Raw genomic sequence first — 25,515 nt, 5'->3', positions numbered from 1 at the left:
GCGGGAGTGGATCCAAAGGATGTTAGAACATTTGGTTATGCCTCCTGTTGTTGTTTAAAGCGATAGATTGGTACAAAAAATAGACTAAATAACTCCTGCTTTTTTACAATTGTAGATCCAGCACGACCAATCCAAGTATTCAGGATAGACACATTCTCTTAGCTTTAAAATATTGTGATTTACTTTTTTTTAGACAAGTGTGAATTACTTTTTTTGTCACTTTACAGCGAATATTTTCTGTGAGATATTTATGCTTTTATTCCTAGTGCATATATTAAATAAAAACACACTAACAGCCAGCTTGAAACACGGACAGTGAAGTTTCATTAAATAATTAAGTCGTTTTATTTAAACTATGAAAATAATGTACAATAAATAATTTAAAATTCACTATTTCAGAATTTATAATAAATAGGCTAAATCTAAAACATAAAATAACTCGTCACAGTTGTCCTTTTGGGAGCAATAAGATAAAACAGCTTTACTATAAATACATATGTTTTCCTGAGTTAGTGAACAATAGGAATCTACATTTTTCACGCCTTGATGAATTTAGGAAAATGCAACTGAATGAAACCGTTTTTAATTAAATACCTGTGCAATAAAGACTGCAATTCTTGTAGACTCCAGGTCAAGGCTGAAGGATAAATTATTTACTGTGAGACCAATCCTATATCACACAGACCTTTCTTTAATATCCCACATTATTGTACTATAAATAGGAAACAATGAACATATTTTTAAACATGGCTGTATTTCTACACGGGCTTTATGCCTTGCCAATTGCTACTGATAGTTAAGGTGCTGCAAGTCTATTGTGCAGAGAGCGCTGGTGAAAAAATCAAAACTGTCCTCGGGGATATCCACAGGACTGTCGATGGAATCCTGCAAACTGGGAGATAATCCGTCGGAGAACGGCAGATAGGAATCCGAAGAAAACATGTTTAAATCTGGCAGGGAGACCAAATCCAGGACCTCGGAATTGAGAGTGTCCAGACTAGAGCTACAATTCAGGCCTGTAGTAAACCCGTTTTCAACACTGGCCGTCAGATAGAAGGGGCTCTTGGCTTTCCCATCGCCGCCGCACAGTGTCAGATCCTGCAGGTTTTGGAGTTCTTTGCTCAGTGTGTTGTGGTTTTGCTTTTTTGCTTGTTCAGCGCAGTTTTTATTTTCGAAATAAGCTCCTGGTGCCTCGACAGGTTGGCTGTAAGGTGACGACTCCTCGACTTTGTCCTCTGCAAGCGAGCTGTTGGAAAAACTAACTTCGCCGTCTTGATTTTCCTTATACTGCGCCTGCCTTTTATGCTTCATGCGTCGGTTCTGGAACCAGACTTTAACTTGCCTCTCGGTCAGGTCGAGGAGGGCCGCGATCTCCACTCTGCGTGGCCTGCACAGATATTTGTTGAAGTGAAACTCTTTCTCTAGCTCCAAGAGCTGCGTATTTGTGTAGGCTGTCCTTAATCTCCGGGAGTTGCTGCAGTTATCTTCACCCTGGCCTTCTAACAAGAAAGGGGTACAAAGAGAGAGAGAGTAAGAGCAAAGGACCGTGAGGAGGAATGAAAGTAAATGTTTAACGTGCCCATTGAAAACAAAATACAATAGCTTCTGTTGGACAGAAACTAACCTTTCACCAATTAGTTGAAATTAGCTTTGCAAATGTTTACTTCTTGCAGCCGGTCAATAACAATCGTTTCCCTTTAACTAAAATATTAAAATTGACAAATTCGTACAGCCAAATACAGCCTGCCCTTTCTCGAGTTGCTCCAGCTTGTCAGAGTTTGCTCAACATGGCCGCCAAGAATGCAAATATCAGAATCTACAATATCTCGAGCCATTTGACAACGTAAATCGCACATTAAAGCAGCATTAAATAAAATATTACGATAAATCAACATTTCAGAGCCAAACACTGGCTCTATCAGGTAATTATAAATGCATTTCATAAATCAAACGGTAATAAAATCCCAGATTAGCCCACGCTTTATAAAACGTTGCCATCTCCGCTCTAATTGGTATAGATAGCGTACGGTAAAGTTTTGTTCAATTGCATATTTTGGTCGAAAACAATATAGCTTAATATAAACGATGCAGACAGAGTCTGGGCTTTGGGCAGACCTGTCGGAGACTCCGCCGCTAGAGAGGACCCAGGGACCGAAGCTGACAATGACAAAGGTGTTTCGCTGCTTTTTTTCAACGACTTTTTCTCTTTCATCCATGGGAACTCGGCCGCGGCAGCAGATGGGAATGAGCCATTTGGAGGCCACTTTTCGCGACTTGGTCGCGGCTGGTTGCTGCTGGGATTCAGGCTCGGGATGGTCTGCTCAAAAGGAGGAGGAATTAGTGTCGAGTGTGAAAGCGTCGAGTTCTTGATTGATGAACTTTGAAATGTATCAGCGACAGCAGGGAAGGACGTCAGGCATTCGGCGAACGAGGGCTGGCTGTTAATAAAACCAATCTCTCGCCCCAGTTCGAAATTCATGGCTTTCTTAATCCCGAATGGAGAAAGTTATGAATATTGCAGGTCGAGAAAAATAATATTTTCAGGCTTTAATTCTGTATCTCTGATATTACAAGGCGTATGGGGACCGACTCTATTAAACTGAGGACTAGATTGAAATTGGACCAAATTCGTTGTCACATGATTGGCGTTGCCCAATAGCAATTTGTTGTCTATGAAAAGAAATCATTATCTCTGCAATTGATCCAAAAAAGTGAAGACAAAATTCCACTTTATTTTTGCTGTCAGAATTTTAAATTTACCTCCAGATTTTACCAATTCTTTTCATGCTTTTTCGCTATTTTGAAGAAGGCTGAATGCTGATTTAAGAAACAAAATTCTGTCAATTATATAAGAATATTTTGCAAATCAAGTGAAGACGATTTGCACCTAAAATCTGGCGGCTTGAGTAATTAACAAGGTACCTCATTAATCTTCAAAGTTTTGACAAGAGGGCCTGTAACAAAATAGAACTTTCACAAGATCAGCCAGGCAGTTCCAATTTGCCTGTAGGAAAGTTCCAAACCCTTTAAATGCCTGTATCATTGGACACAATTCACAAAATGTGCTATTTCCAATTATCGAACGGATGTAAGTGCTATTACTATAGGTTTTCAAAGCAGAGAAGAGGTTTCTGAAACCAGGTAAGTATTGGATTTTAATTTGAGGAAGGCTTGAAATAGTGAGAACTATTGCGTAACCAGTTTAACCTATTTCTGCATCCAGGAAAGCAATATTGCAACACTTTTCTTGACTATCTATCTATTTATCTATCTATCTATAATCTATCTATTATCTATCTAGATATCTATCTATGTATCATATCTATTTATCCATTCATCCATCTATCCTCCTATATATCCAACCTTTACAGACAAGAGTTCCTTTTTGAATGGTTGATTTTAAATTGCTTTCATCCAAAAGAACTTGTTCAAAACTACGAAAGTTTTTTGAAAACTCATTTTAAATCTACTGTTTCATCAAAAACTTGTGACTGTGTAAAATTGAGACTTTTATTTTTTAAAGTTATTTGAAAGAGTAACTAGCTGCAACAGAAAAAATTTTTCCACGCTGAACCCAAGGAGGGACTGAAAGCGGCCACGATCAATCTTTCCCCACAGAAGGGCTTGACAGCTCAGGCTTGGGAGCAAACACTGAAGAATTTGCCTCTCAATATCAAATGCCAGGAAGTGAGGCTGGCCTTCCTTTCTTTCCCGTTTTTAAAAAAAGCAGGGTGACGAAGTGCATTTATTTTTAAATCAAAATCCGCAAGCACGTATAATAATAATGAATCCCTGACTCTCTGTGAACTGAGTAAGGATGCAAATGAATAGTAAGATTAAGGCACCTTTATGCTTTCAAGGGAAAAATATAAAACATTGCCTTGGCTTAACTGGCAATCCCTTCTGTTGAAACACTGTGTGGGACGTGTAAATGAATTCGTGCGGCAGGGCCTAGAAACCTTTGTTTGCCAACATGTGTGGGTGCAAGTATTTAAGCGTGGCCCCTTTACAGGCCGCTGAGATACTGAAACAATTCAGAACAGGAGAAATCTCTCCTTAGACCTACAAGTAACTGATGCCAACATTAGGACATTTAATTAACTGAAAATATGTTTGATCCGGCCAGTAAAATTAGCAGTAATTTTAGCTGCACGACACTGTTATTCACTGAGTGAGAGATTGCAGCGGGAACATTGACCGAGGATTAATTGGTTAAAATGTGACGTGAGAAAAGGCTGTATGTAACATGGCGTGTGGTTTTGTTTTGAATTGTTAGCTGCGGATTTATTTTCATTGTGCGCGTATCCGGAAATGATGCTTATTTCTAGCTCTGACCGTCTTCGGTCATTGAAAATATAAAGCAAGGTTTACGAGTTAGGAAACGATAAAGTTAAAATATTTTCCATTTGTTTGGGCATTGTTTTGTACACAATCTCTTTCTATACGCATGTTTAAAGGAACCAATATAAATAGTGAAATAAGATTCATGGTGCTGGAATTAAGTCTTTAATGTACTAAATAGAAGGAAACATATGGAGCAATGCAATGGATTAAATAGCACCCCAAAATAAATAATATTGTTTTCTGAATGGTAAAAGGCTGTTTTTCATTGAGAGCTACGGAAAACTAAATGATTGAAGCATTTCTGGGCTGCGAGAGACCAAAATCGAACAATATGGCGCCGAATCGTTTTAGCTCTGGTTGACATCAGCTGCGAAATTGTATTTGGAAAACCCTGGAGGATTGTTATGTGATCTCAGGAAAACTTTCACACAGATCTGTGGCTTTTAAATGATCCATATCACTGTGCATATGATTAGGAACCGATTGGAGGAGCTTGTCATGCTTATACCGCAACAATAGAAAATAAAGTTCCTGAAACAAATCAAAGTTTTGCAAAAAATCAAGCATGATAGTCCAATCACTAGGATTGCGTTTAAATATGGAGGCCATTAGTTAAGGAAATACTAAATACGATTAACAATAGTATTACATTGGATATCAGAAATTGACTGATGCCCGCTTTAACTCCTATTTGTTTTTGTCACTGGTGTTACAGCAATAAGGACATATCGGTGAGCTCTTGCCTTGAGAAATAAATCGCATTGTGGAATAAAGCAATTTAAAATGTGGTTATATTCCGCAATTCATTTTACTTCACTAAGGCTGAAAAGTGCTAATCATCATTGTTGTTGTTTAAGCAATTAGTGTACAGAAAGCTTAAAGAGTGACTCAATGTAATTGGTCTGCGGGAGGCAAAATGATCTTTTCACCATTGCTAGAAATAAATGCTCGTATATGATTAGGCAGCCAGATTCACTCTGTGTTTTGCTTTCCGAATGTCTCTGATAGGGTAAAACCAGTGTTACAATGTGTGGTTGTGACTAGTGTTTGAAGTGGTTACTATAAAGGCCTGTTTCATACTGTTTTAGAGCAAGCAAAATCCAATAAATCTAATTTGTAAAAGCACTGTAGAAGTTTTGTTAGAGCAGTAAACGTCTCAGCTATTTACGTCCCGCAATTTCGTATGAACAACTGAATAACTGGGGAATCAAATCCGGTTTTCATGGCGATTAATACCATTTCCCCAATTATTTCCTATGCTTCAGACTTTAGAGAAACCTTGAGAGTAAAATTCATTCTCTTACACATCCTCGTCTCATAACATCACTTCATGAAATGAATTGATTGCCAGGCCGAGGAAAATATCTTTCAGTTTGAATGGAACGGGCTGGAAATGTCTGTGTACTTTGGCAGGCTTCTCATGCTTTGGTCTTTGTTTCTGTTGCAGATCCAATGACTGCTTTGCCCAGACAGCACGTGGTGTCCCCTTACACCGGATGGAAACTTTTTAGCCTTTAATTCCTGAATGTTTGTGTAAGTCTCTGGGCCTTGTTTGGTAATAAAGATATTTACAAGCTGGAGAAGTGCTTCATTCTTTAGTGTTGTAAGAGACATATCTGAGCACTATCTTTCGCACGAATCCCCTCCCCCACTCTGATATTAGAATAGACGAGAGGTAGAAGAACAGCGAAATGATTAGGCGACGAACTATAACCGAGTCAGAGCTTCCTACTGGTACCAATCCGTGTAAGCGTGTTTGTCTGTGTGGGAGTAATGCAAGGAGAGCTTAAGATGCATGATTTGAATAGCTTGGCCGTCACAGTTGCGTATTTCAGAGATGGGAGCGAATGTAAACAGCCTATTAAATGTGTTTTAATGGTCGCATATATATGTAATATTTTCATGTTATGATCGTTGATACATAAACCATACAACAAAATCTGTTAACAGGAGATTTATTCCAGAATTGTTTGACAGACAACTCTTAGCAAGGAAAATAACTACGAAGAAGGCAAGGAGTGTCAGAAAAGGAGAATTTGCTATATTTTTCTAAATCATGACTATACGATACTGTCCGATTCTGTTCCCAGGCCTTCAATATAACTACATTATTTGTAGGTACAATGGTAACAGAAAACTACATTTTTGTTCTAGAATACATTAACTAAAATAAACTTGTTTACAGTGACATGAATACAACTGCTTCGACAGGTAAATACTAAAAAGTACAGATTTTTATTTTTTATATAAATACGTATTGTTGGGGATAAATAATACAAAAAAGAAGAAATATTTTCCTGGCATTAATCAATAAATATATCTGAATGTTCACCAGAATAGACACATACTGAAAGATGCACCAGCTATTCAGTTTTAAGATTCCTTCAAGGCCGAGTTGGAGTTGCTTGCCTCTTATGAGCTTTTTCACCCATTGGAAATGTAAACAATAAGTGCAATACAGGTGTCCAAAGGAAATTCAGCATCAGCAAATACCCAAAAATGTCTTCACTTTTGCTTTTTTTTCAAAGGACAGAAGATTTGTTCATTTACCCTGTTTCACGTTAAGTCCAAATACGAAATATACCTGTACAACCTTTAGGATTGTGCATTACCAATTCCAATGAACCCTAAAGATTGCAATAGGAGTGGAGGGTCGTGGGGTGGGGGGGGGGGGGGTCTGGGGTGATGGGATGCAGCAGGTATACTCTGTAGAAGAGGAGTGGTTATGTGAGGGGACAATGTGAGAAAAATATATTAATACAAGTCAGCATTCATGATATAAGAAGACACAAATAAGGGAATGGGTCAAAGAGGTATCATGAGAAATGGAAAGGATAACTCGTCCTTTACGTCTCTTCAGTAAAGCTCCCTGCTTAGGCCTGCTACAGATGGGTCAGCTTGGGAGCTTCTTGAATTCTTCCCTGAGAAGGATGATGCGATGAAAGGTCTGTGTAGGTTGGATGTGGGTCACAAGGTCCATGGTGCTGACTGGCAGCCATCTGAGCAGCACCATTGTAGTCCATGTTTGTGGATGGAGGGTGAGAAAGGTGATTGAGGCCGAAGAGAGAAGGCCCTGAAGCGGACATGGAATCCACATAGTTCCCACCAACGTACACAGGGCTACTCTGCAAATTTGGTGTCCCATAGTTGCCATTCCCCTGTAGTACATGGGGGTCGTATTCTGGAGCTGTCCCAGGATATCTTTTCTGTTGCTGAGATGGGCAACCTTTCATCGGGTTTTGGTAACTCGTGGTCATAGCATAAGCGTTCTGATGAGGTTTATTGAAAGGCGGTGGTGATGGGGCGTCATAGGCAGAATTGTTCGCAAGCGGATGCATGGCGTTTACAAATCCGGTGGGGGGCTGAACCGAAAGTGGGGGGCTTCCCGTGGGCGATTGTCCTCCGGAGGAACTCACCATGCCTTTCGTTTTTTGATCCTTTTTGTACTTCATCCGGCGGTTCTGAAACCAGATCTTAATCTGTCGTTCACTGAGGTTAAGCAGGTTCGCCATCTCCACACGGCGAGGTCTGCAAAGGTAACGGTTAAAATGGAATTCTTTCTCCAGTTCCACCAACTGCGCGCTGGTATAGGCAGTGCGCGCTCGCTTTGAGGCAGAACCCGGCGGGCTTTTGTCCCCGCTGACATTTTCAGCTGTGAGCAATAAAATAAAGATAATTACCTCTTAAAAGTGCACCGTTCTGAACAAGAACATTCTCCACATAAATTTAATAAGTCTTGAAAGAAAAGCAGAGGCGCCCCCTTTAACACATCAAGGTCCATCATTTCACAATAAACATTATTAAAAGTTCTATACCCCCAACACCAGAAATATGACGCGGGATCCCTGGAGCTCAGAAAATTGAATCATAATCATATTGACACAATGTTTAGAACAATATATTCCGCAATTGAAGTGATACACTTAAAGAGGACAGGGCAAATGATGACTTGCAACCGAATTACAAAATTATGGCCCATCCAACATCATGCTTAGAATCAAGAACTGCTACATCCAATATTGTTACTATCGTTATTAGTAAGAATACCAGTGGAAGCAGAATTAGTATTTGTAGGGTTGTAGCAATTTTTGTATTACCTGCGTTTTATTACTTCACTTTTAGAAGTCATGTCAACTTTCTGGTTTCACAATCAACCAGCACGTGACCTTTGTGCATTCTGAGCTGTTTAGGAGCAGTGGCACAGTGTACATATTTATTGAATTACATGGTCGAACATGTTTCAGTTTTAAAGCAAAATAATGACTATTTGAGAAATTGGAAGAAGTGGGGGCGAGTGGGTGGGAGAAACAAGATGTTTTAATATTAACAATGGGCCAACAAAGTGTTAATTATGATTAGACAAAAGCTTTACGTGCTGCAGATATTTGAAAGTCGTGTTTTTAATGTTTTGATTTAAATAATCATGCAGCCTTTTAATTTGATGCTTGAATCCCTAAAACTGCAAAAAGAAAGTTAGTGTACCTGTGGTGGGACAGTTGTTATTTTTTTGCTTGGAGTTTTGCCGTGACTCTTTCATCCATGGGAATATCTGCTTGGTGAGGCTGGGTGTGGAGGTGTGGGAAGACTTGGGCAGAGTCTTGCTGGTGCCTGGTTGTGTCGAGTTGTTGATGGGATTTTGGGGAGGTGAGACAGGTGGAGGTTGGCGGTGCTCTGGGAGATTCGAACGCATGCAGCTCCCATTGATGTCTTTAGATTTGGGATGCGGAGCACTAGTGCCAGCTGGCTGAAGGGAGCAGGCCGACCTCTGGTAATCACTTTCAACGTGAGAAGATGGTGGATAGGGTTCCTGCGCCACTTCATAGCTGAAGCCATTTGCTCCCTGGTATGTGTATCCACCGAATAGAGTACAGTTGTCGTAGTACGTCGTTTTTTGCATCTCGCAGTTTCCCAATATTTATTTCACAAACTGTCAGGGTCCTTGCACCCTTATCGAATAACATTGGCACCCCGATTCACGTGACGTTTTCTTCCAATAGCCTCCTGGCAGTTGACCTAAGGTTAGAAGAACCACAGAATAATAGTGGAACGTGTGTGGATCCATCTTACATACTCAAAAGCAAATGACATGAATAGCGTTCACCACACAAGCACAGCAGATGCCACGGCTGGTCTTGATTCTCGGCTATTTTGGACTCTAGAGGAGGAGACGAAAGAACACACCCATACACTGAGCCCTGGAAGAAAACTAAAAAATTCACATGGCCAACTGCAAAACTATTTTAATCGAGATCAGATCCAGCATTAGCTCACAGCTAAATTCTTTTGGTTTAGGCAATGTTCCAAAAATGATAATTATTTCGGAAAAAACTTCAGACAAACTGGGATTGGATATCTTACCAGGGAGTTACATAAACTTCCACAGCCAGTTCAGTTAAAATACAAACAAAACATCGTTACATTTCATTTAATTGCTCCTTGTTTGATTAATTGTCATGCTGTCAATATTCTAGATTAAAAATCTGACCTACTGCTTAAAATTAGGTTTACATCTATTGTTATAAAACGGAGCTGCCAAAGTATCAACATTTATAAATGTACAGCGTTCATGGCGGGATGAGATTTCTCCTAAAAACATCTGGTTTAAATAGAAGGGAACTTTTGGATGTTTCAGTAGCTATGTATTCAAACTTTAATCCGAAACATACTTTTATAGTCACCATAATTTCTTGCCTAACGCGGCAAACTAGAATGCATATCTCTTCACTCCTTTACACTGAGTGGCAGCACTGATAGCATGGGAGAAGAGTGTAGAAAAACATCATAAAATGAGATGGTGTTGAAAAACAATACCCATTTTATACACAGGGATTAGACTTTCTTAACCATTTGGTACAATTGCTTTCTGAAAATATACACAAATGTCTTTCATGTGTCTGTTTTCAAGTGAGTTACTTTGTCATGGTGAAGGTGAAGAAGTAAGTGTTTTTGTTTCTAGTCTTTTCTGCCCATGTGCAAACTGGATATGTTTTTGAACGGCCCATTCTTGGCCTTGCGGCGATATTTTAGGGCCCTTTTCCTCTTCCCCGCCACAGCTTTAACTATTCATGATGGATCGGCAAAGATACCGGGGATTGTGTTCCCCATGACCAGGATTTGAACCTCTCCCTTAACCAAGAAACAAAAAGGATAATAGGTACTGTCTTGGAAGGTGCTCTATAATTTGATGTATGAGGGGTCAGTCGACCAACAAAGATTTTTTTCTCTCTGGTGAGACATGCCCAATAACTCCCCGGTGCAGCTCAAACCGCGAAACATGCCCGGCACAATCCCCAACTCTGCTCACATATACCGAGTTTTCCTTTCTGCTCCACACTCCCACATCGTTCTGTTTGTGTTTGAAGTACAATTCCAGTTTGACGCTGTTACTAAATGACCCGAAGCGCTTGCCACAATTATTAAGAACACAACAGAAAATCGGCTAATTCTGCTCCAGAACCAGCCATCTCTTTCTTGCTCTCACTCTCAGTCTCTCTCTCCATAATTGTAGTTATTTTGAAATATCAATTTTGATATCTGACATCGATTAAAGCTACGTGAAACAATATTATTAGAATAAATACAAGCAGCACAATGCAGATGTTTCCTTGTCTGTATCGCGTGCAGTACTTCTCACAGTTAAATATGACTGAACATTTATAAAGACGCTAATGCTTTATACAATTCGCATCAGCGAAATGTTCACTATCAGACGATTCGGCGTTGGGAATATATTTTTGACACCTCTTTGTGAAAGCGGGGATAAAAATGAGGCCGCAACATCGATTTTTGATTCATGGAATGTTCATTACGCTCTCACGTTTGCGTAGAATTATATTTAATTTATTCGGTATAAAATATCCAAGTAAAAGGTTGGAAAAAATACATTTAAAAATCAAACAATGCATTCAAATGAATGCACAGTTCTGGAAAAGCAGAACCTGTTTGCTACAAAATACGGTTAAGTTGGACGAGCTACCTGCTACGAAATATATACTTTAAAACATAACATCCAATTTTATAATTCTGTAGTTTACGGTTCTGCTTATTTGCACTTCGCGGGGTTACAGTCGGGTGTCGGTATGATCTTTGTTCTTTCAGACAGGATTAGGGTTCATAATTATTTACAATCAGAAGATGAAATACAGAGTGAAATTTTAGGCTTTTCCTTCAAAGCACTCCCCGCGCTTTGCAACAGAGAAAAGCGTTGGAAAGTTTTATTTACCTATGTGGACGTAAAGATAATAATAAATTATTTTGCAAAATGAGCCAGCCTTCTGCTGAGTGCTGCGGCTGTATTGAAGAAAGCTGTAGATTGTAACGGAGTTTAAGCGGGCTAATAAAAATAGGATTTTACAACACTATAAATGAATGGTTCTATTTCTATTGATGTTTCAGTAAATATAGAGCAGAGCCAGAAAAGTCAGGCGTGCTCCAGTCGCTCGGTGCCACCATGTTTCGGAGAAACACAGCCTTAGAGAGCAATATCCTCACATTTCATTCTCCATAATCCCGACTAGCAGGTCTCAAATCCTTACAGAGCTGAACAAGCGAAGGGGCCATTTGAATGTCCGAAATGTGTTAAATATATAGAAAACAAGCATCCTAGCTAATGGGACAACAATAGGGGAAGTCGTCATACATCTTAAATTATAGAGCACCGGGTAAGACGTCCACGTAAATATGTCTTAAATCACAGCTGAGAGCTTGGTTTTGAAAAATACTCCAAATTAGCCCCCCAAAAGGCCCGAGGACCGGGCTCCGTGTTGAATTCAGATGCAATGTGAAACAGTCGCTGCGTGAAAGGAAGCTATAGCTTGTGAACTCTTCTTGAACCGAGATTGAAGTCATATGGTCATAAATCACTGGGACATATACTCCGCCATTCACGAGTGATAGCCTATTTGAGTCCAGCTTACCTTAGCCACTGACGATAGAAGCAGAGCAAGACATAATATTTCAGATTCACCACGCAATCGATAAGCAGGAGTTCCCAAATTCTTTTATATACATATAAAAAGGAAGGATAAAACAGCTGGTTATGGCGCTGAAATTCACTCGCTGAAGGCAACGGCAAAGAAAGGCGAGATGGTACAGCTTCAAAGAACTGTAGAAAGCTCAAGGCTTGAATGGACAGCCCTGATATTATTGAGCCCTAGACTGGTACGCCCTACTCACAGATAACAATGGTTTCTGAGCATTACAGGGAAGAGTGACTAGAAAGGAAACCCATATATTCGGTATGTTTGTTATGAATACGTATGTATATATATATTAGAAGCACGGTTTTAAGGGGAAAAACGATTTCTTTCCTGAGTGCTCGGCAGGCAACGAGTGTTAATCCCCTCGAAACACAGCGTCACAAGTGAAAAATTATGCTAATTAGCGAGGTGGTGGACAAGGCCTAGACTAAAATGGCAAGCGCGCTGTTTGCTTCACGTGTTTGGCAATTAAGTGTCAGTTTACGTTGATATCTTTTTCAGGCAAAGAACAATCGTTCACGATTCAAAATATTAATAAAATATATTATTAACAATAAATGAACTTCTCATTGCACGACTCCGCGAATAAATATATTTCCATCTATCGCCGTGTTTACTTAACTCGTGGACTGAATCGTTAATTAATAATTTATTCACGACAAAAAAAAACTTTAGTGCCCGGCTGGGTGCGGTAGAGAAAAAGAAAATGGACGCAGCGTAGGGGGAAGGAGGAGGCCATTCTGGTGCGTTGAACATGTAACAACGCACAAGATGCAACAACCTCTCTATAAACTTTTACTGTGGGCTGTGTGCTGCACTTGCTTGGACACTTGAGGTGTTTTTAAAAAAAAATAAAAACAATTCATTCCTGACAATGGGGGTGGGGGTGGGGGGTGATTGTCACTTGAGTGAAAGCCAATGAAAAAAGAATTTGGAACTTAAGTTCTTTTTTATGCATGCCACTGCTTCTGTCGTTTATGGCTACGTAAGATTTATGACTCCATGGCACTGTAGCTGTAAACAGTGTAAAAGGGATAGATGTTGCACTAGTTCAGTACATGAAAGGGGAGCCCGAATGGCGTAGGAGGAAGGCGGGCGAAAGAATCTCCAACTCTGCAACTTTTATTATGCCTTCATACTATTCTCTTTTTTTTGCCTGCTATGTCGTTTTGGGGGTGTTTAAAAAGCAGTTCACAAGTCCGAGACTTCGTAGATCCTTCACTTCTGTTGGAATAAGGGAGGAGACGAACGGATTGATTTTTGTTCACGTGCAGTGATTTTCTATAACAGTGCTCAGCTGCCAAAGGTATAACTTCACAAAGTGAGACTCAATTTTTGGGGGGCGTTAAAGAAACGAGTTTCCTCTGCTTAGAAATAGGACAGGTTGCAGAACGTCAGACAGTACCGTATGTTATTTTTCCCATTGTGACATGGCTGAATAAATAACATTGCAACTTCGTACCCTGTATGACTGACCGACTTTCGGTAATCACATTTTCCTGCGCCTATTATTTTGCTTGTAATCTACTTCCGCGACATGGAGAAGAGTCAGCTTCACCTCAGTGATTTCAACAAGGAACGTTTTTTAAACATTTGCTCCTCGATGGAAATCACAACTTTCGCCAATTTTGAAATGCAGAAATTTTAATTTGAACTTTCGTTTGGTGGTAAGATATTTGAACTTGCTTATGCGGTTTCAATTATTTTCTGTCGAGTTCCTGTAGAATAAATGATCCCAGATCATTGTCAACAAACTCTCATTTAAATCTAAATCAGACTTTAACCAAAAAAATTACCATTGAAAACTTTGAACGTGATATTAAGGTGTCATGTAGCTTGAACAAGGTTAACACTAAATACATCTATACAATGTATGTCTGTTTATCAAACAATAGTTCTAACGGCCTAACTATCTATTTTTCCATCTATCTGATAGATAAACAGAACACTGAATTGTGGGAAATGGTTCAGGTATTAAAATGAATAAAATGTGACTTACCGCAGAATTGTTGCTAGTCCTTGAGCCAAGGTGTAGCTGCTGAAGGGGTCTTTATAAAGAGCCAAGACTGCAAAAAAAGGGAAGAAAAAGACAAACCTTCGATCAAGGAAATCGTTACAGAATCGAATTGGCTGCACACGACCTCTGAGGAAATCGACAGAGTATTCGAGCAAATGACTGCAAGAAGCAGATAAAAGTGGAGCGTCAGGAATTAGAAGTATAATATGCATTAGTAATAATCTATTCGAAATGGTACTGTAATACACTCACATAAAAACATTAATTGTCAATGCTTTCATTTATATATTTATACATTATTTATACATTGGTCTGTTCATCCAGCCGGAATTTTGACATTACTAATTGAAATAATATGCGGTGTATATATTTTAATTGCTCGAGTAAAGCTGTTTGGGTTTAATCATTGTATTACATGTATTTTTGTGGAACACTCTCCTAACGTTGTCAATAAATTAAATATATGTTTACCACACTACACTTCATTTAATTGCCTGGTTAATTTTCTCCTAACTAATGTTAGCCCGTCTTTAGTTAAAGCACACATTTAGTCGTTTTCATATATTTGGATTGTGTAGGCTTGAGATTCAACATTGGGCCTTCACAAAGAATAAGTTATTTTAAAGCATTTGAATTATCCAACGGATTTTATTTTGAACGGTTATTCACATTAATATGACGACGTTGAATATTTTGAAAATTGGATTGATATTTTAAAATCATTTGTTTTATTATATCCCAGTCCTTCCATATCACAAAAAGGTAGAGCAGTTGATATTTTCTATTGATCCAATATTGACCCTGAGTTAACTATTCGTTACATTTTTCGCCAAAAGCTATCAATTTGGGAAAGATAAATCACACAAGGTTTTGTGAGCTCCCAGTATAAATGTTTGCTTACATCCAAAAGCGGCAACAATTACGCGTGTTGAATCTTTACCTTCGTTAACTATCGCATGACGTACATTGTAAATAGTTAAAATGGTTAAATGCGAATGGGAGAAACAGAGAAGTAATGTTCTTCGACTAATCATATAATAAAGATTAGTCACTTATATGTGACCAAACCGCCAGCACAGTAGGAGAACAAAGGGATACGGTTTAATGCAGGGATTCACCTGATAGTTTTAATCAACGAAAGCTCTTTGTGTTTTCATATAAAACATTAAAATATGTTGAATTATACATTTATGTGAACTTTAATAGATTTTCGCGGTATTTATTCATAGGCCGGATTCGAGTGGTGGGGGAAATGGCATCGAAAAGGACTAGTTTTTCGCTGCGGACGACTAAACTCATAAATTATTTATCTTCTCTGGGACGCAAATGTTCGTGAATCATGGGATGCCATAAACGGCTATGTTTAAATTCGTTTTGCTTTTTGTTTTGCCAAATTAATATAAGGACATCCAATGAAAAAAAAAGAGAAGGAAAAGAGCATTAATGTCTTTGACGATGTGTCTGAATGAGGACTCGTGAATTGAACGCGTATAGACTCACGCGCGCATTCACAGTGGAGTAAAATACCTTGAGAATTATGCTCTGGCTGAACTAATTTACAGTCTTTGAGTATCAGGGGCATACTTAAACATTTGCAGTTGGGCTAAGTGGATAAAAAAAATAAAGGAAAAGAAATAAAATATGTCTTGGCTCATTGTGACAGATATAAGCCTCTCGCTGAATGACCTTTCCTTGAATAGTAATAACTCACCACATTAATGATCAATCAACGGGAGGGTTTGAAATGTCTCCAAAATAACAATCCGTCCCACTATCCCAGGCTTTCTCTGCGATCGCATATAATCCTTTGATAAGAGATATTGGACGCCACACATATCTTCCCCCTGACCCGATTTGTTTTTTAAATGGCCTGCTGTAAATAATCAGAGTACTGACTGGGTGATCAGAGCCCGGAGACACAGGCGAAGGCCTTCCATCCAAATGCCAGAGTAAATGCGCTTGGATTATGCATTCACGTGGTCAGTACGTCAACGTTTCCCCATTTTATACAGACTTTAGCAATTGTTAATTGAACTCTTCTTTTTTTTGCGCTGGATCGTTGAAACTCGCGCATTTCAAAAACTTCTCGCTTTCTAGTGGGTGACGAGAGGTGCTCTACATTCTTACTGTTTTCCTTCGAAGACGTTTGCAAAGGTAGGTTGTTTGCTTTAAAAACAGAGTCAACATAAATTCATATAATTAGCTTCTTCCAAGAAACCTGGGTCAGGAAAAGTAGAGGTTGAAAAACTTTTTTTTTGTTGCTCTTTCCTCCCTCTTCAACTTTCGCTGTTAAAAGAGAAAACAGCAAGTTCATTTTTTGAGAAGACAGTTTTTACTGGGACGCCTGTTTTGGATCAGTACTGATAACCTGTGGTCTCCCCCACTCTGCTGTGTAGAAGGCTTGTGATAGCCGGCTTGGTTTACACCCACGCACAGTCTGTCAAAGAAATGCGGGACTACAAAATTAAACGCCTTATTTATTCTTAACAAGGAAATGATTAGCTCACAGCAGTATAGGTTCTTTAGCAAAGTGGTCACAGATCCGATAGTAACATTAGTAGCATTCTCTGACTTAAGGAAGTCTAATATGCTCCAATTCGGCATATTCAAAGTTAAGTTACATGTAAATTTATTGTTTTTAGAATAAATCGCAGTATAATTATGAAACAGCCATAAAGCATATAATATATGCCTATAATTTTATATACAATATACATTACACCATACATACGAATTTAACCAAACACTATTCATTTAATGCTTTTTTGGCTAGGTGTCGCTTGAAATGGAAGTTGCGTTTTCAACTAAGAACTAGTCATCAAAATGCAATGTGTCGGCACGTTATATGACCATCGGAATGTGCTCAGATCTCGTGTCAGGCCACAGTAATAACATGTGGAAAAAAATCACTTTCATTAAACAATGTATCCTTCAATATTTAAGGAAGTTTATATGATAATAGTGAATGAACGCCGTGCAAAAATTGTGTTGCAAAATGTACACTGGCAGGTTTCCAAATGTACCTTCTCATCTGACCTATTAATGCATAACTTGTGTTTAATGTGACATTTGACCTATAGCACAGTGACGTGCTATAGAACAGCGTGTGCCCGGCAACTTGCCTCCTATCACTGGCTTTCCAGTTTAATTTTCAAACGTCTGAGAAATTAACGTAAGCCACTAAGATAAATAAAGATTTAAATTAACGACAATCCCGTTTTTTTTTGGGGGGGGGGGGGGCGGGGGTTGAGCATGCCTGGCATGAGTCAAAGAGAGATCAATAGGGTTACTGTACAACTAGAACAGAGGGTCTTTGATCTATGAAGCTAAACAGAATCGCAGCGAGAAACTATCCCCTTAACTTGCGAGATAATGCAGGCGAAGAGGCTGTGCACCATGAAGAGTTAATTTTTAATAAAGCTGCCATTAATCTCATTGTTGTTTTACGGAATGCTTGGCTGCTAGCACGTCGAAAGAATAATTCGGAGTATCTTTAACAATGTGTAGTTGGTTTGCGTTATTTCAGTAGCCACCACGAAGAAATGTATCAAAACAGCCTCGAGTTTTCCATTTGGATATTATTCCCATAAAAGGGACCCTCTGCTGTAAAACAGTTAGCTCTGCTTAAGTGCCAAAAACGGTCAAATTGAATTTGATTATTTCTATATCTATTCTGACGCCTGCAGTTCAAACTATCTTCCTCAGCATATCAAACATTTGGCACATTTTCATTCTGCCGGAGGCTGTACGCAGCGTATAAAAATGATTTGTTCAAAAAAAAAGAGGAATTTAATGCAAACCCATTTTCTGCTAACATCAAACGTCGCCTTATCGCTCGTCGTCTATCTGGCCAGGAATGCCTGAGGAAATGGAAACCTACTAAAACGTTTTCCGTTAACACAATGTTGCACTCCCATGGATTAGAAAATGGCCCAACGCTTTTTGGCACTATTTTATGGTGGCGCGTGGTTTAGCAGCAAACCGTCCTGTTGTATTCGAAAATATTATCAACAGTGTTCAGTAAAGCAAAAACATTTTACGCGTGGAATAAAAGTAGAGGTGGGACCATTCTGGAGAGTTGAAAGAGGTAAATTATTTCTCAAGGTTTCATTAAAAAAACCACGAGATTGAGTTGAGACATTTTAAATGGTCAACACTGGATGGATCTTTAGTTTGGAACTTTAAAAGTCGCGAGTACAATAGGTAAACACTCTTTACCCAGGCCATAAATCATGCGCACATTCATCTTGAGAATAACACCCTATCTAAAAATGCTTTTGAAGCTTCTTCCACAAATTCGGAGGTGTTAACAACCATCAAAGGTAGACCCAAACCAAACGTTTGACTGTTTGAAAGATCTTTCGGAAGTTTGAGGAGAAAAGAATTTTTCTGAAGAAATCTTCACCGCCTCTCAGAAAAGAGCACTTTTGGGGGTGGGGGAGAGGATGTGTGTGTGTTGGGGGGTTGCTGTGGGAGCGGCCACGTCTGTCTTAATCCGTTACACACAAAAAGTCAGCAATAGTTCACGGAAACCAACCGGGGACCTCTCTCTCAGGTCAAGCTATGGACCATTAATTATATACACCCTGGAAGTCAGAGCTGCAGAGGGGGGAAAATGTTTCAACTGCAGTTTATGTGGTTCGCTTACCTGTTGGGTTATTGCAATGGAACTTGGAAAAAAGATCACTGAATTTGGTCTTTCATCACAGGTGCTGGAGCTCCTCAACTATAATAACCGCGCGGGAGGAAAAATATTTATTGGACTCTGGTGGATTTTGAAAAAAAAAAATGCATTCTGGAAAATCGTGGGATTGTCATCGAAAGATGCATGGCTTGGCCTGACAGGAATGAATTCAATTGCAGCCATACTGCGAAGTCACATCCAGCCGGCACACAACTAGATCTTTGCCTGGACCGACTATTAGGGGAAACCCGAGCAGTTTACTTATTTCAGAAGCCTCATTCTGTACATGTTGTCCAAAGAAAAAACAAAACAAAATCAAACATATTATAATCTCAAGCATGATTTAAGGATAGGCTGTTAAATGGAGCACGAAATAAATGAGTTAACGTGCCCAATAGGAACGGGCCTGGTCGATGGATGTCAGAAATGACTGCCGAATGAGCTGAGGTATCGCAGTACAACATGAGCCGGACAGCTTCAAAAACTGGACGCGCCAGTTTAATATGTTGTGATATTCAACAGCGGGCGAGAATGAATGAGAAATGCAAAAGACAGGGGGAGACATACAGACGAGAAGGGAGGCAGGCAAGAAAGAGAGAGGAGGAGGGTGAGAGATTAACAAAAGCAATATTAGTTGCTCAGCACAATGAAACAATCCTCTTGATATGTCAATTCACTAACAATGTTTAAGTGATTTATAAAATGATTACAATCATTACTTTCAAGCAAATAAACCTCAAATCTCCACGGAGTGCGAACAGGCCATCACCTTATCCTATTTTTGTTCCTCCAATTGCAACAATTTCGGACAATTGCTCCTTAGAGACCGACTACATTTCAACACAAAGGAATGGAAAAACATGGAAATTTGGCACCAAAAATATAAGTTTTTCGGTGATTTGAAGCTATCACTGAACAAAAAAAAAAAATCGTTATCTCTCGTAAAGGAGGACTATGCACTACTGGAGTGAATTGTACCTCAAAATTAGTTTCGTTTTGTATTATCAGTGAAAGGTCAGAGGTTATAGTTATTGCATTTTCACTTTTCTCATAGCCAGTCTGGGAGCATGGAGCAGCATCACTATCATTTATTACCTTGTCTTTCCTGGAGCTAATTCTATCGGTTATTGAGGGACGTTGAAACGCCTTGAGTTGTAAAGTCAAGAACATTACATACCTACGTATAATGCGGGTCATTTAATTATATATTATTTATTTAAGATAATTTTTGAACTTATATTGAATACGTTTCCTTACACTGACCGGCTTAGCTTGGCTATCTTTGTCGATGTTGACAAATTTTATTTTACAAATGATTAGCTGTGAAATTAGGCATGTTTGAAGCAGTTTATTTGTATGCCCTGGATCCATTCTTGCCATTAATTTTCCATTAAATACTTCTTACAATATTGTCATTCTCGCTATGAATGAGGTGTAATTTCTTTGAACACGCGATCTGTTGATAAATTGTTACGGCTGTATGTTTAGTTTTGTTTCCTATCGCTATTCAAATATGAGGAAATGTAAATATATTAACATCCTCACCCATTCTTCTGCGCGGTGTCTGAGATAGGCTATGGTGTAGTTCCCACGGAAAATAGTCATATTTTTTCATCAATTTTAAATAGCCACATATAACGCAGCAATATATATTAACAGAGAGAATGGACATGATTTATTATGCGAAGTATAATTACCTGTATATTAAATAGCCATCTTATAAGAGCAACGTCAATCCTGAGTACGTAGGGTTGTTTCGCTGCAATCCTTAATACATTATCACCCCTTTAAAGGGATTGTATTTAAAGTATATCTGTTCAGATTGAAGGTTATCAACGCAAATGAACAATGTAGATAAGGGAGAGCAAAGCAATTATGAAACGAGACACCATAAATAAATCTTCGACTCGTTCAGAAAGTTAATTGTCAGCTGATGGATAGAGAAGGGAAAAAGCAGTTAAGGGGGAAATAGTCCAGAATCACAAAACAATTTTCCTCCTGTTCGTATACTTTTGCTAATTTTTTTCATGTAGTGGAATGTGATCTGTAGGAGAGAAACATTAGTGGACAATGTGATCAAACATCCAATGACTGAAAACAACCAGGCACAAAATATTGATCAATATCTCGGCACGGTTTCGAATATTGGGTTTTCAGAGTTTTTCTGTTTTTGAAGTAGATTAGTTCTGGTCTTTAAGTGTTGCTTTCTATTGAAGTCGCCACCGCTCGTTAAAGAGAAGCGAACGAACAAAAGCCTTTAGGAGGGGCTTTTCGTTGAGTGGATTGCCGCGGCTTTGTTAGGCTTGCTTTAAAGCGCAGTTGCCGTCTGTAAGGAAGGGACTGTAAATTCTACGGATAGAAGAAACTGCCTTTAAGCCCCAACATTTCAAAATATAAGAGCGTATTTTGCCTTTCCGTGGTATAAATGATTTATTAAATAAATACACATTGCTATCAGTGCCTCTGAACGAATGCAGTGCCATTGAGCATGATTCATGTATGTCGAGGGCACAAAGTCACATTATTTTTCCATTTTGGTGCTGGGAGTTATCAATTAATAAAGCCTCAATTGAATCTAGGGTCAGACTTACAAAGAAATTTACACATCTTTCGTGTGGAAGCTAAGCAATATCCAATTGTGTTCTAATATCGATTTGTTAATGCCTTGCCCCTTTCTCTTTTCTCAGGAGCCTTTTTTTGGCAAATGAAGAAAATCGACATCGCGAAGGCCTGCCAATCATAGAGCAACTCTGTGTTTTCACCCCCCCCCCCCGCTCATTTACAAGCACATACTATTACTCAGAGGTTGAAGAAAACAAATTATGTGCTATAATTTGTTAAAAGACATATAGACTTTGTCAATCTATCCAATAATTGCCTACTTTTACTATATGTAACGTGTACATATATATGACTGTATAAAACATATATATGTATGTCAAATACAACATAACAAAGCAAGAGACACCACATATATGACATAAAGTACATTATTCCATTAACAAGTTCATAATGTATTCCTTGTACTTGTAGTTTGCTCTCAAGTAATAGAGTCTGCCATTGACGTCTCTGTCTGGTACATTAAATAATGAAATGTTTAATAAGCATTTTGAGGTGTTCACCTTTGTTGAGCTAACAAATAGCGTATACAATAGATGATTCCAACGAAGCCATGTGTAATTATCAAAACAAACACTTAAATACACTTCAGATAATCATAATTAAAAACGACCATTAAATATCCCTCAATAAGAAAAAGATTGCTATTCAGCTGACAGATAATGGTATTTTGAAAGGCACGCGTGTTTCAATACTGATGTTCCTTTCCTGCTGCAACCATTAATATTTAATGCCAATCACTGAGTTATTCTAATTTTACTACATAAAGGTTTGCACTAACGATCGGTGTTAAATGTTACGCTGCTATTAATGGCTTCAATTTGACTGGCTGGCGTCCAACCGCAGAATAAAAGGACAGAGGCGTTGTGGAAGTCTGTTAGACTTCGCTCAATTTCAAAATTGGGTTTCGCAATTCATTTCTAGTCACCCAAAGCGCCTCCTTCACTAGATTTTTATTCCAATGAGGCGTTGTGTTTTAAAGAATTCATACAAAACTATCCATAATTGGTAATCACGAATGCTGTAATTTAAGACCCCCAGCTATAGCTTTCATATTATCCTCTGATCTATTGCTACAAATGGCCCACAATAATCAACTCTGGGGAGAGGATTACAAAATTCCTCATTCCTGAATATCATCACTTGCACATCATTCTCAAAGAGCATGATTTATCACACGGACGAACATAAACAACACACATCTTACGCACAATGGCATCCCTAGTGTTGTTGACATATTTTGCAATAAATCAAGAAAGCAAGAAGTAAAACATTCACACAAAAAATCAAAGAAAATGGAGAAATAAACAAACATACCACCGTGGTAAATTGAAAAATATGAGGAAAGACACTATTTGTCAAATGTTATGACAGTCTTGTAAAACATAAATAACACACAAAATATTTACATACAGAGACACGAGGCACTGCAGCTGTACTTACAATAATCCAACCCACGGTATGTCTCTCTTCCCAAATTGTTTTATTCCAGCCTCTCTCTCAAGTTATAGGCTTGTTTTTAAAAGGACAGTGGAATTTCACGTCAGACATAGGGAGACCATGTCGGCGATTTACCGACGAATACATATCTATTCTGCAACAGCTGCATTAATTATTTAATGAGTCACGTGATCGAGGGGGAAGGGGGGTTTTCAAATTCATACTCCAAGGAGAAGTGTCACCTTCCACTGGGAGAGGGGGGAATATTTCAAATTCCTCTTTATTCCCAATGATTTTTATTCACAAAATTGTCTCAATGCATCACTAGGGATTATTGTTAAAAAGCGGGATTCACAGGTTCTTCCAGGGATTCTGTACGGCGAGAACTAAATAGAAGTGTGACTGTTTCAATTGCTTCAGAGCTTCCTAAGTCTCATTTTTTTGTATCCTGGGACGCTTCTTCAGATTCACAACCATGACCATCTTTTATGGCGTCGATGGTATTCTAGTCCTCGTATATATTAGACCGAGAAACTGCCTGTTCCATTGCACCATAAGTTTGCTTCTCGCTTTCATTTTTTTTCCAAGTTTTTTAAATTCTCCTCATAACCCTTTCTCTTGTCTCACAGTTGTCTTTGTACTACTGTGGAACCAATATATCTTGAACAGGAAGGATCCCTTTACACTTACACGAGGAGAGCGTTGTTGCTCCTGTTACAAACCTTGCAAACAGTCGCTACCAGCAACATAAATACCTCCCCAAAAATTCGAGCTGTTAGAAGAATAATGCATTAAAAAAAATCCATTCCAATGTGTTTTGCAGTTGTGACATTATAACCATTCGGAGCAAATCTGTGCTGGGGACATTGAATCTCTATTATTGGCAAGGAGGTGTGGATAGAGGTGAGAGATCCTCGTTATATTTTCCTCTGGCAGCAGCAATGCTTTGGAAAAAGCAATAATCTTAGTGAGAATCATTCTCCGAGAAACCAATTTGACACAGTGCTAACTTGGTCTTGTTTCAATATTCTCTCTGCGGGAGCTTCCTAACGTGCAGGCCAGCAGTAAATTACAGTAGGTACATTTACAATAGCACTGGAGGTTATTTCGTTACAAGTTTTAAAAATCCGCCCTATGTAGGCCATACTATTACCTGCACGTCAGCCTTTGTTCTCGTCAGAAACCCCACCGTTTTCAGAAAATGCTGATGATATAATTTAATGATATTCTGAATAAATCTATCCGTCATACCCTATTGCATTCTAAAATGATGTTAGAAAATTCCAAGGGTTTAAAAATGAGAATAAAGAATATTTAGTCATAAAAGCCTTCTAATTACTTCGAAAAAGGAGGGGGTTGAGGGGCGGGGACTTTCAAGTAACAAAGAGGACCTTTTTGTTTATTTGCTTTTAACATGCATTTGAAACTTCTCCCTAAACTGCATGCTGAATTATTGCATTCACGTATTTATCTTCTGGAACAAGCTCAAACGTTAGATTCATAAATCAGAGTTAGATAATTCAGTAAAGGTGCGGAAACTGGGCGTCAGTTTCACGTCCTCGTAATAAAATTTGTATTCCAAGGTAGTTGCTTCTTAAATTGTGAAAAAGGTGATATCTATTTCGCCTCTTAGTGAAGGGGGAAACTGAGTAACAATAAGGTTTGAATTAGGGCGTTCTCTTCTGTAGTGGGGCTTTGATAGGAATAAGCTGCTTTGAAAAGCCCAACACGTTGTACCCACGGAATGTGTCTCGCTCCCTTTCTCTCTTGCCTGATGCTCATTGTCCACAAGAAAACCGCTTTATTTTTTTAAAAGTCAGGAAAATCCTATTCTTATCATGAATACACAAAAATATTGAAATAAAATGTCAAGGCTTGCCAATATGTTACACCTTCTATAGAGAACAGGCAAGCCGAGAATAAAACAATGGTCCATTTTCCTTCTCAATGATTGGAATTTTAGAGACCATCTTTAAATGTGATTACAACGCGCACAATATCTGGGTATGTCTCTAAAATTAATTCTCCGACTTCTCTGAGCTGAATATTAAAAAACAAAAGGGATTTCTAAACAAACATTCGAGATCGCCCATCTTTTCCAATGCAAGTTGGAAATATTGCACACAAGCAAGCCTAACAGAACGGACACTATTCAGCGACGCAGCACAGAATTTAAGTCGAATGAACGAGGGGTAACCCTGGAGTTTTTTTATCCTTTAGTATTGAGAATGTTCAGATAGAACAGAGTCATGTCTTAAAGGTCAAGGGTTTCAAAGGTCAGACTGCTAGAATAAAAACAGCTAATCGGATAGAAAAGTTGTCCTTTCTGTGAACCCTTTCGGCCGTCCTGCTGACCAACCATCAAGCTGATTTTATTCCATAAGATACATATGTGTCTAAAAACACATTAAAAAGATAAGCAATTAACGCAA

At 38.7% G+C, this 25,515-nt stretch overlaps 2 protein-coding genes and 2 long non-coding RNA genes across 12 annotated transcripts in view; 2 read left to right on the top strand and 2 right to left on the bottom strand.

Moving 5' to 3' along the window:
* Positions 1 to 321: 321 nt before the first annotated feature.
* On the bottom strand, positions 322 to 2,479 carry LOC140398636 (homeobox protein Hox-A2-like). 2 transcript variants are annotated; one of them, XM_072487538.1, is made up of 2 exons: positions 2,116 to 2,479; positions 322 to 1,499 (listed from the first exon to the last, which is right to left on the bottom strand). In XM_072487538.1, the coding sequence occupies exons 1-2, from the start codon at positions 2,477 to 2,479 to the stop codon at positions 787 to 789; spliced, it is 1,077 nt and encodes a 358-aa protein (XP_072343639.1). In that variant the 3' UTR covers positions 322 to 786. The 2 variants fall into 2 exon arrangements, with proteins under 2 accessions (XP_072343639.1, XP_072343640.1); XM_072487539.1 differs by having other exon boundaries at positions 322 to 1,496.
* Positions 2,480 to 2,984: 505 nt separating this feature from the next.
* On the top strand, positions 2,985 to 5,927 carry LOC140398649 (uncharacterized). Its single transcript, XR_011937531.1, has 2 exons — positions 2,985 to 3,141; positions 5,792 to 5,927. It is a non-coding gene; the product is annotated as an uncharacterized lncRNA (long non-coding RNA).
* A 356-nt stretch (positions 5,928 to 6,283) lies between these two features.
* The window catches only part of hoxb3a (homeobox B3a), a 45,889-nt gene continuing 26,657 nt past the window's right edge, over positions 6,284 to 25,515 (bottom strand). For 2 of the 6 annotated variants that reach the window (XM_072487536.1, XM_072487537.1), the window contains exons 3-5: positions 14,323 to 14,389; positions 12,261 to 12,341; positions 9,238 to 9,357 (exon numbers count right to left, since the gene is read on the bottom strand). In XM_072487536.1, the coding sequence (XP_072343637.1) occupies positions 9,318 to 9,357; positions 12,261 to 12,341; positions 14,323 to 14,389 (188 nt within the window). In that variant the 3' untranslated portion in view covers positions 9,238 to 9,317. Of the gene's footprint in view, positions 7,997 to 8,826; positions 9,358 to 10,010; positions 11,952 to 11,983; positions 12,216 to 12,260; positions 12,342 to 14,322; positions 14,465 to 16,051; positions 16,204 to 25,515 lie in introns of those variants that run through there. The other 4 variants (XM_072487532.1, XM_072487531.1, XM_072487533.1 and 1 more) reach the window with 4 other exon arrangements.
* LOC140398645 (uncharacterized) lies at positions 13,267 to 22,128 on the top strand. 3 transcript variants are annotated; one of them, XR_011937523.1, is made up of 5 exons: positions 13,267 to 13,990; positions 14,260 to 16,494; positions 17,114 to 17,512; positions 19,050 to 19,631; positions 21,712 to 22,128. It is a non-coding gene; the product is annotated as an uncharacterized lncRNA (long non-coding RNA). The 3 variants fall into 3 exon arrangements; XR_011937524.1 differs by lacking the exons at positions 17,114 to 17,512; positions 19,050 to 19,631 and having other exon boundaries at positions 13,272 to 13,990; XR_011937522.1 differs by lacking the exons at positions 17,114 to 17,512; positions 21,712 to 22,128 and having other exon boundaries at positions 13,272 to 13,990; positions 19,050 to 21,702.

This window comes from Scyliorhinus torazame, chromosome 21, assembly GCF_047496885.1.
Source record: "Scyliorhinus torazame isolate Kashiwa2021f chromosome 21, sScyTor2.1, whole genome shotgun sequence".
Classification (NCBI taxonomy): Eukaryota; Metazoa; Chordata; class Chondrichthyes; order Carcharhiniformes; family Scyliorhinidae; genus Scyliorhinus; species Scyliorhinus torazame.
Note: the sequence above shows the minus strand (reverse complement) of the source record. Positions and strands in the feature narration are given on the sequence as shown.

Bases quoted from the DNA above. Each gene is read 5' to 3' on its own strand.
- LOC140398636 (XM_072487538.1), bottom strand. From the start codon at position 2,479: ATGAATTTCGAACTGGGGCGAGAGATTGGTTTTATTAACAGCCAGCCC. The intron at 1,500-2,115 runs GTCTGCCCAAAG...CTTTCTTGTTAG, and splicing joins AGCGGCGGAGTCTCCGACAG to AAGGCCAGGGTGAAGATAAC.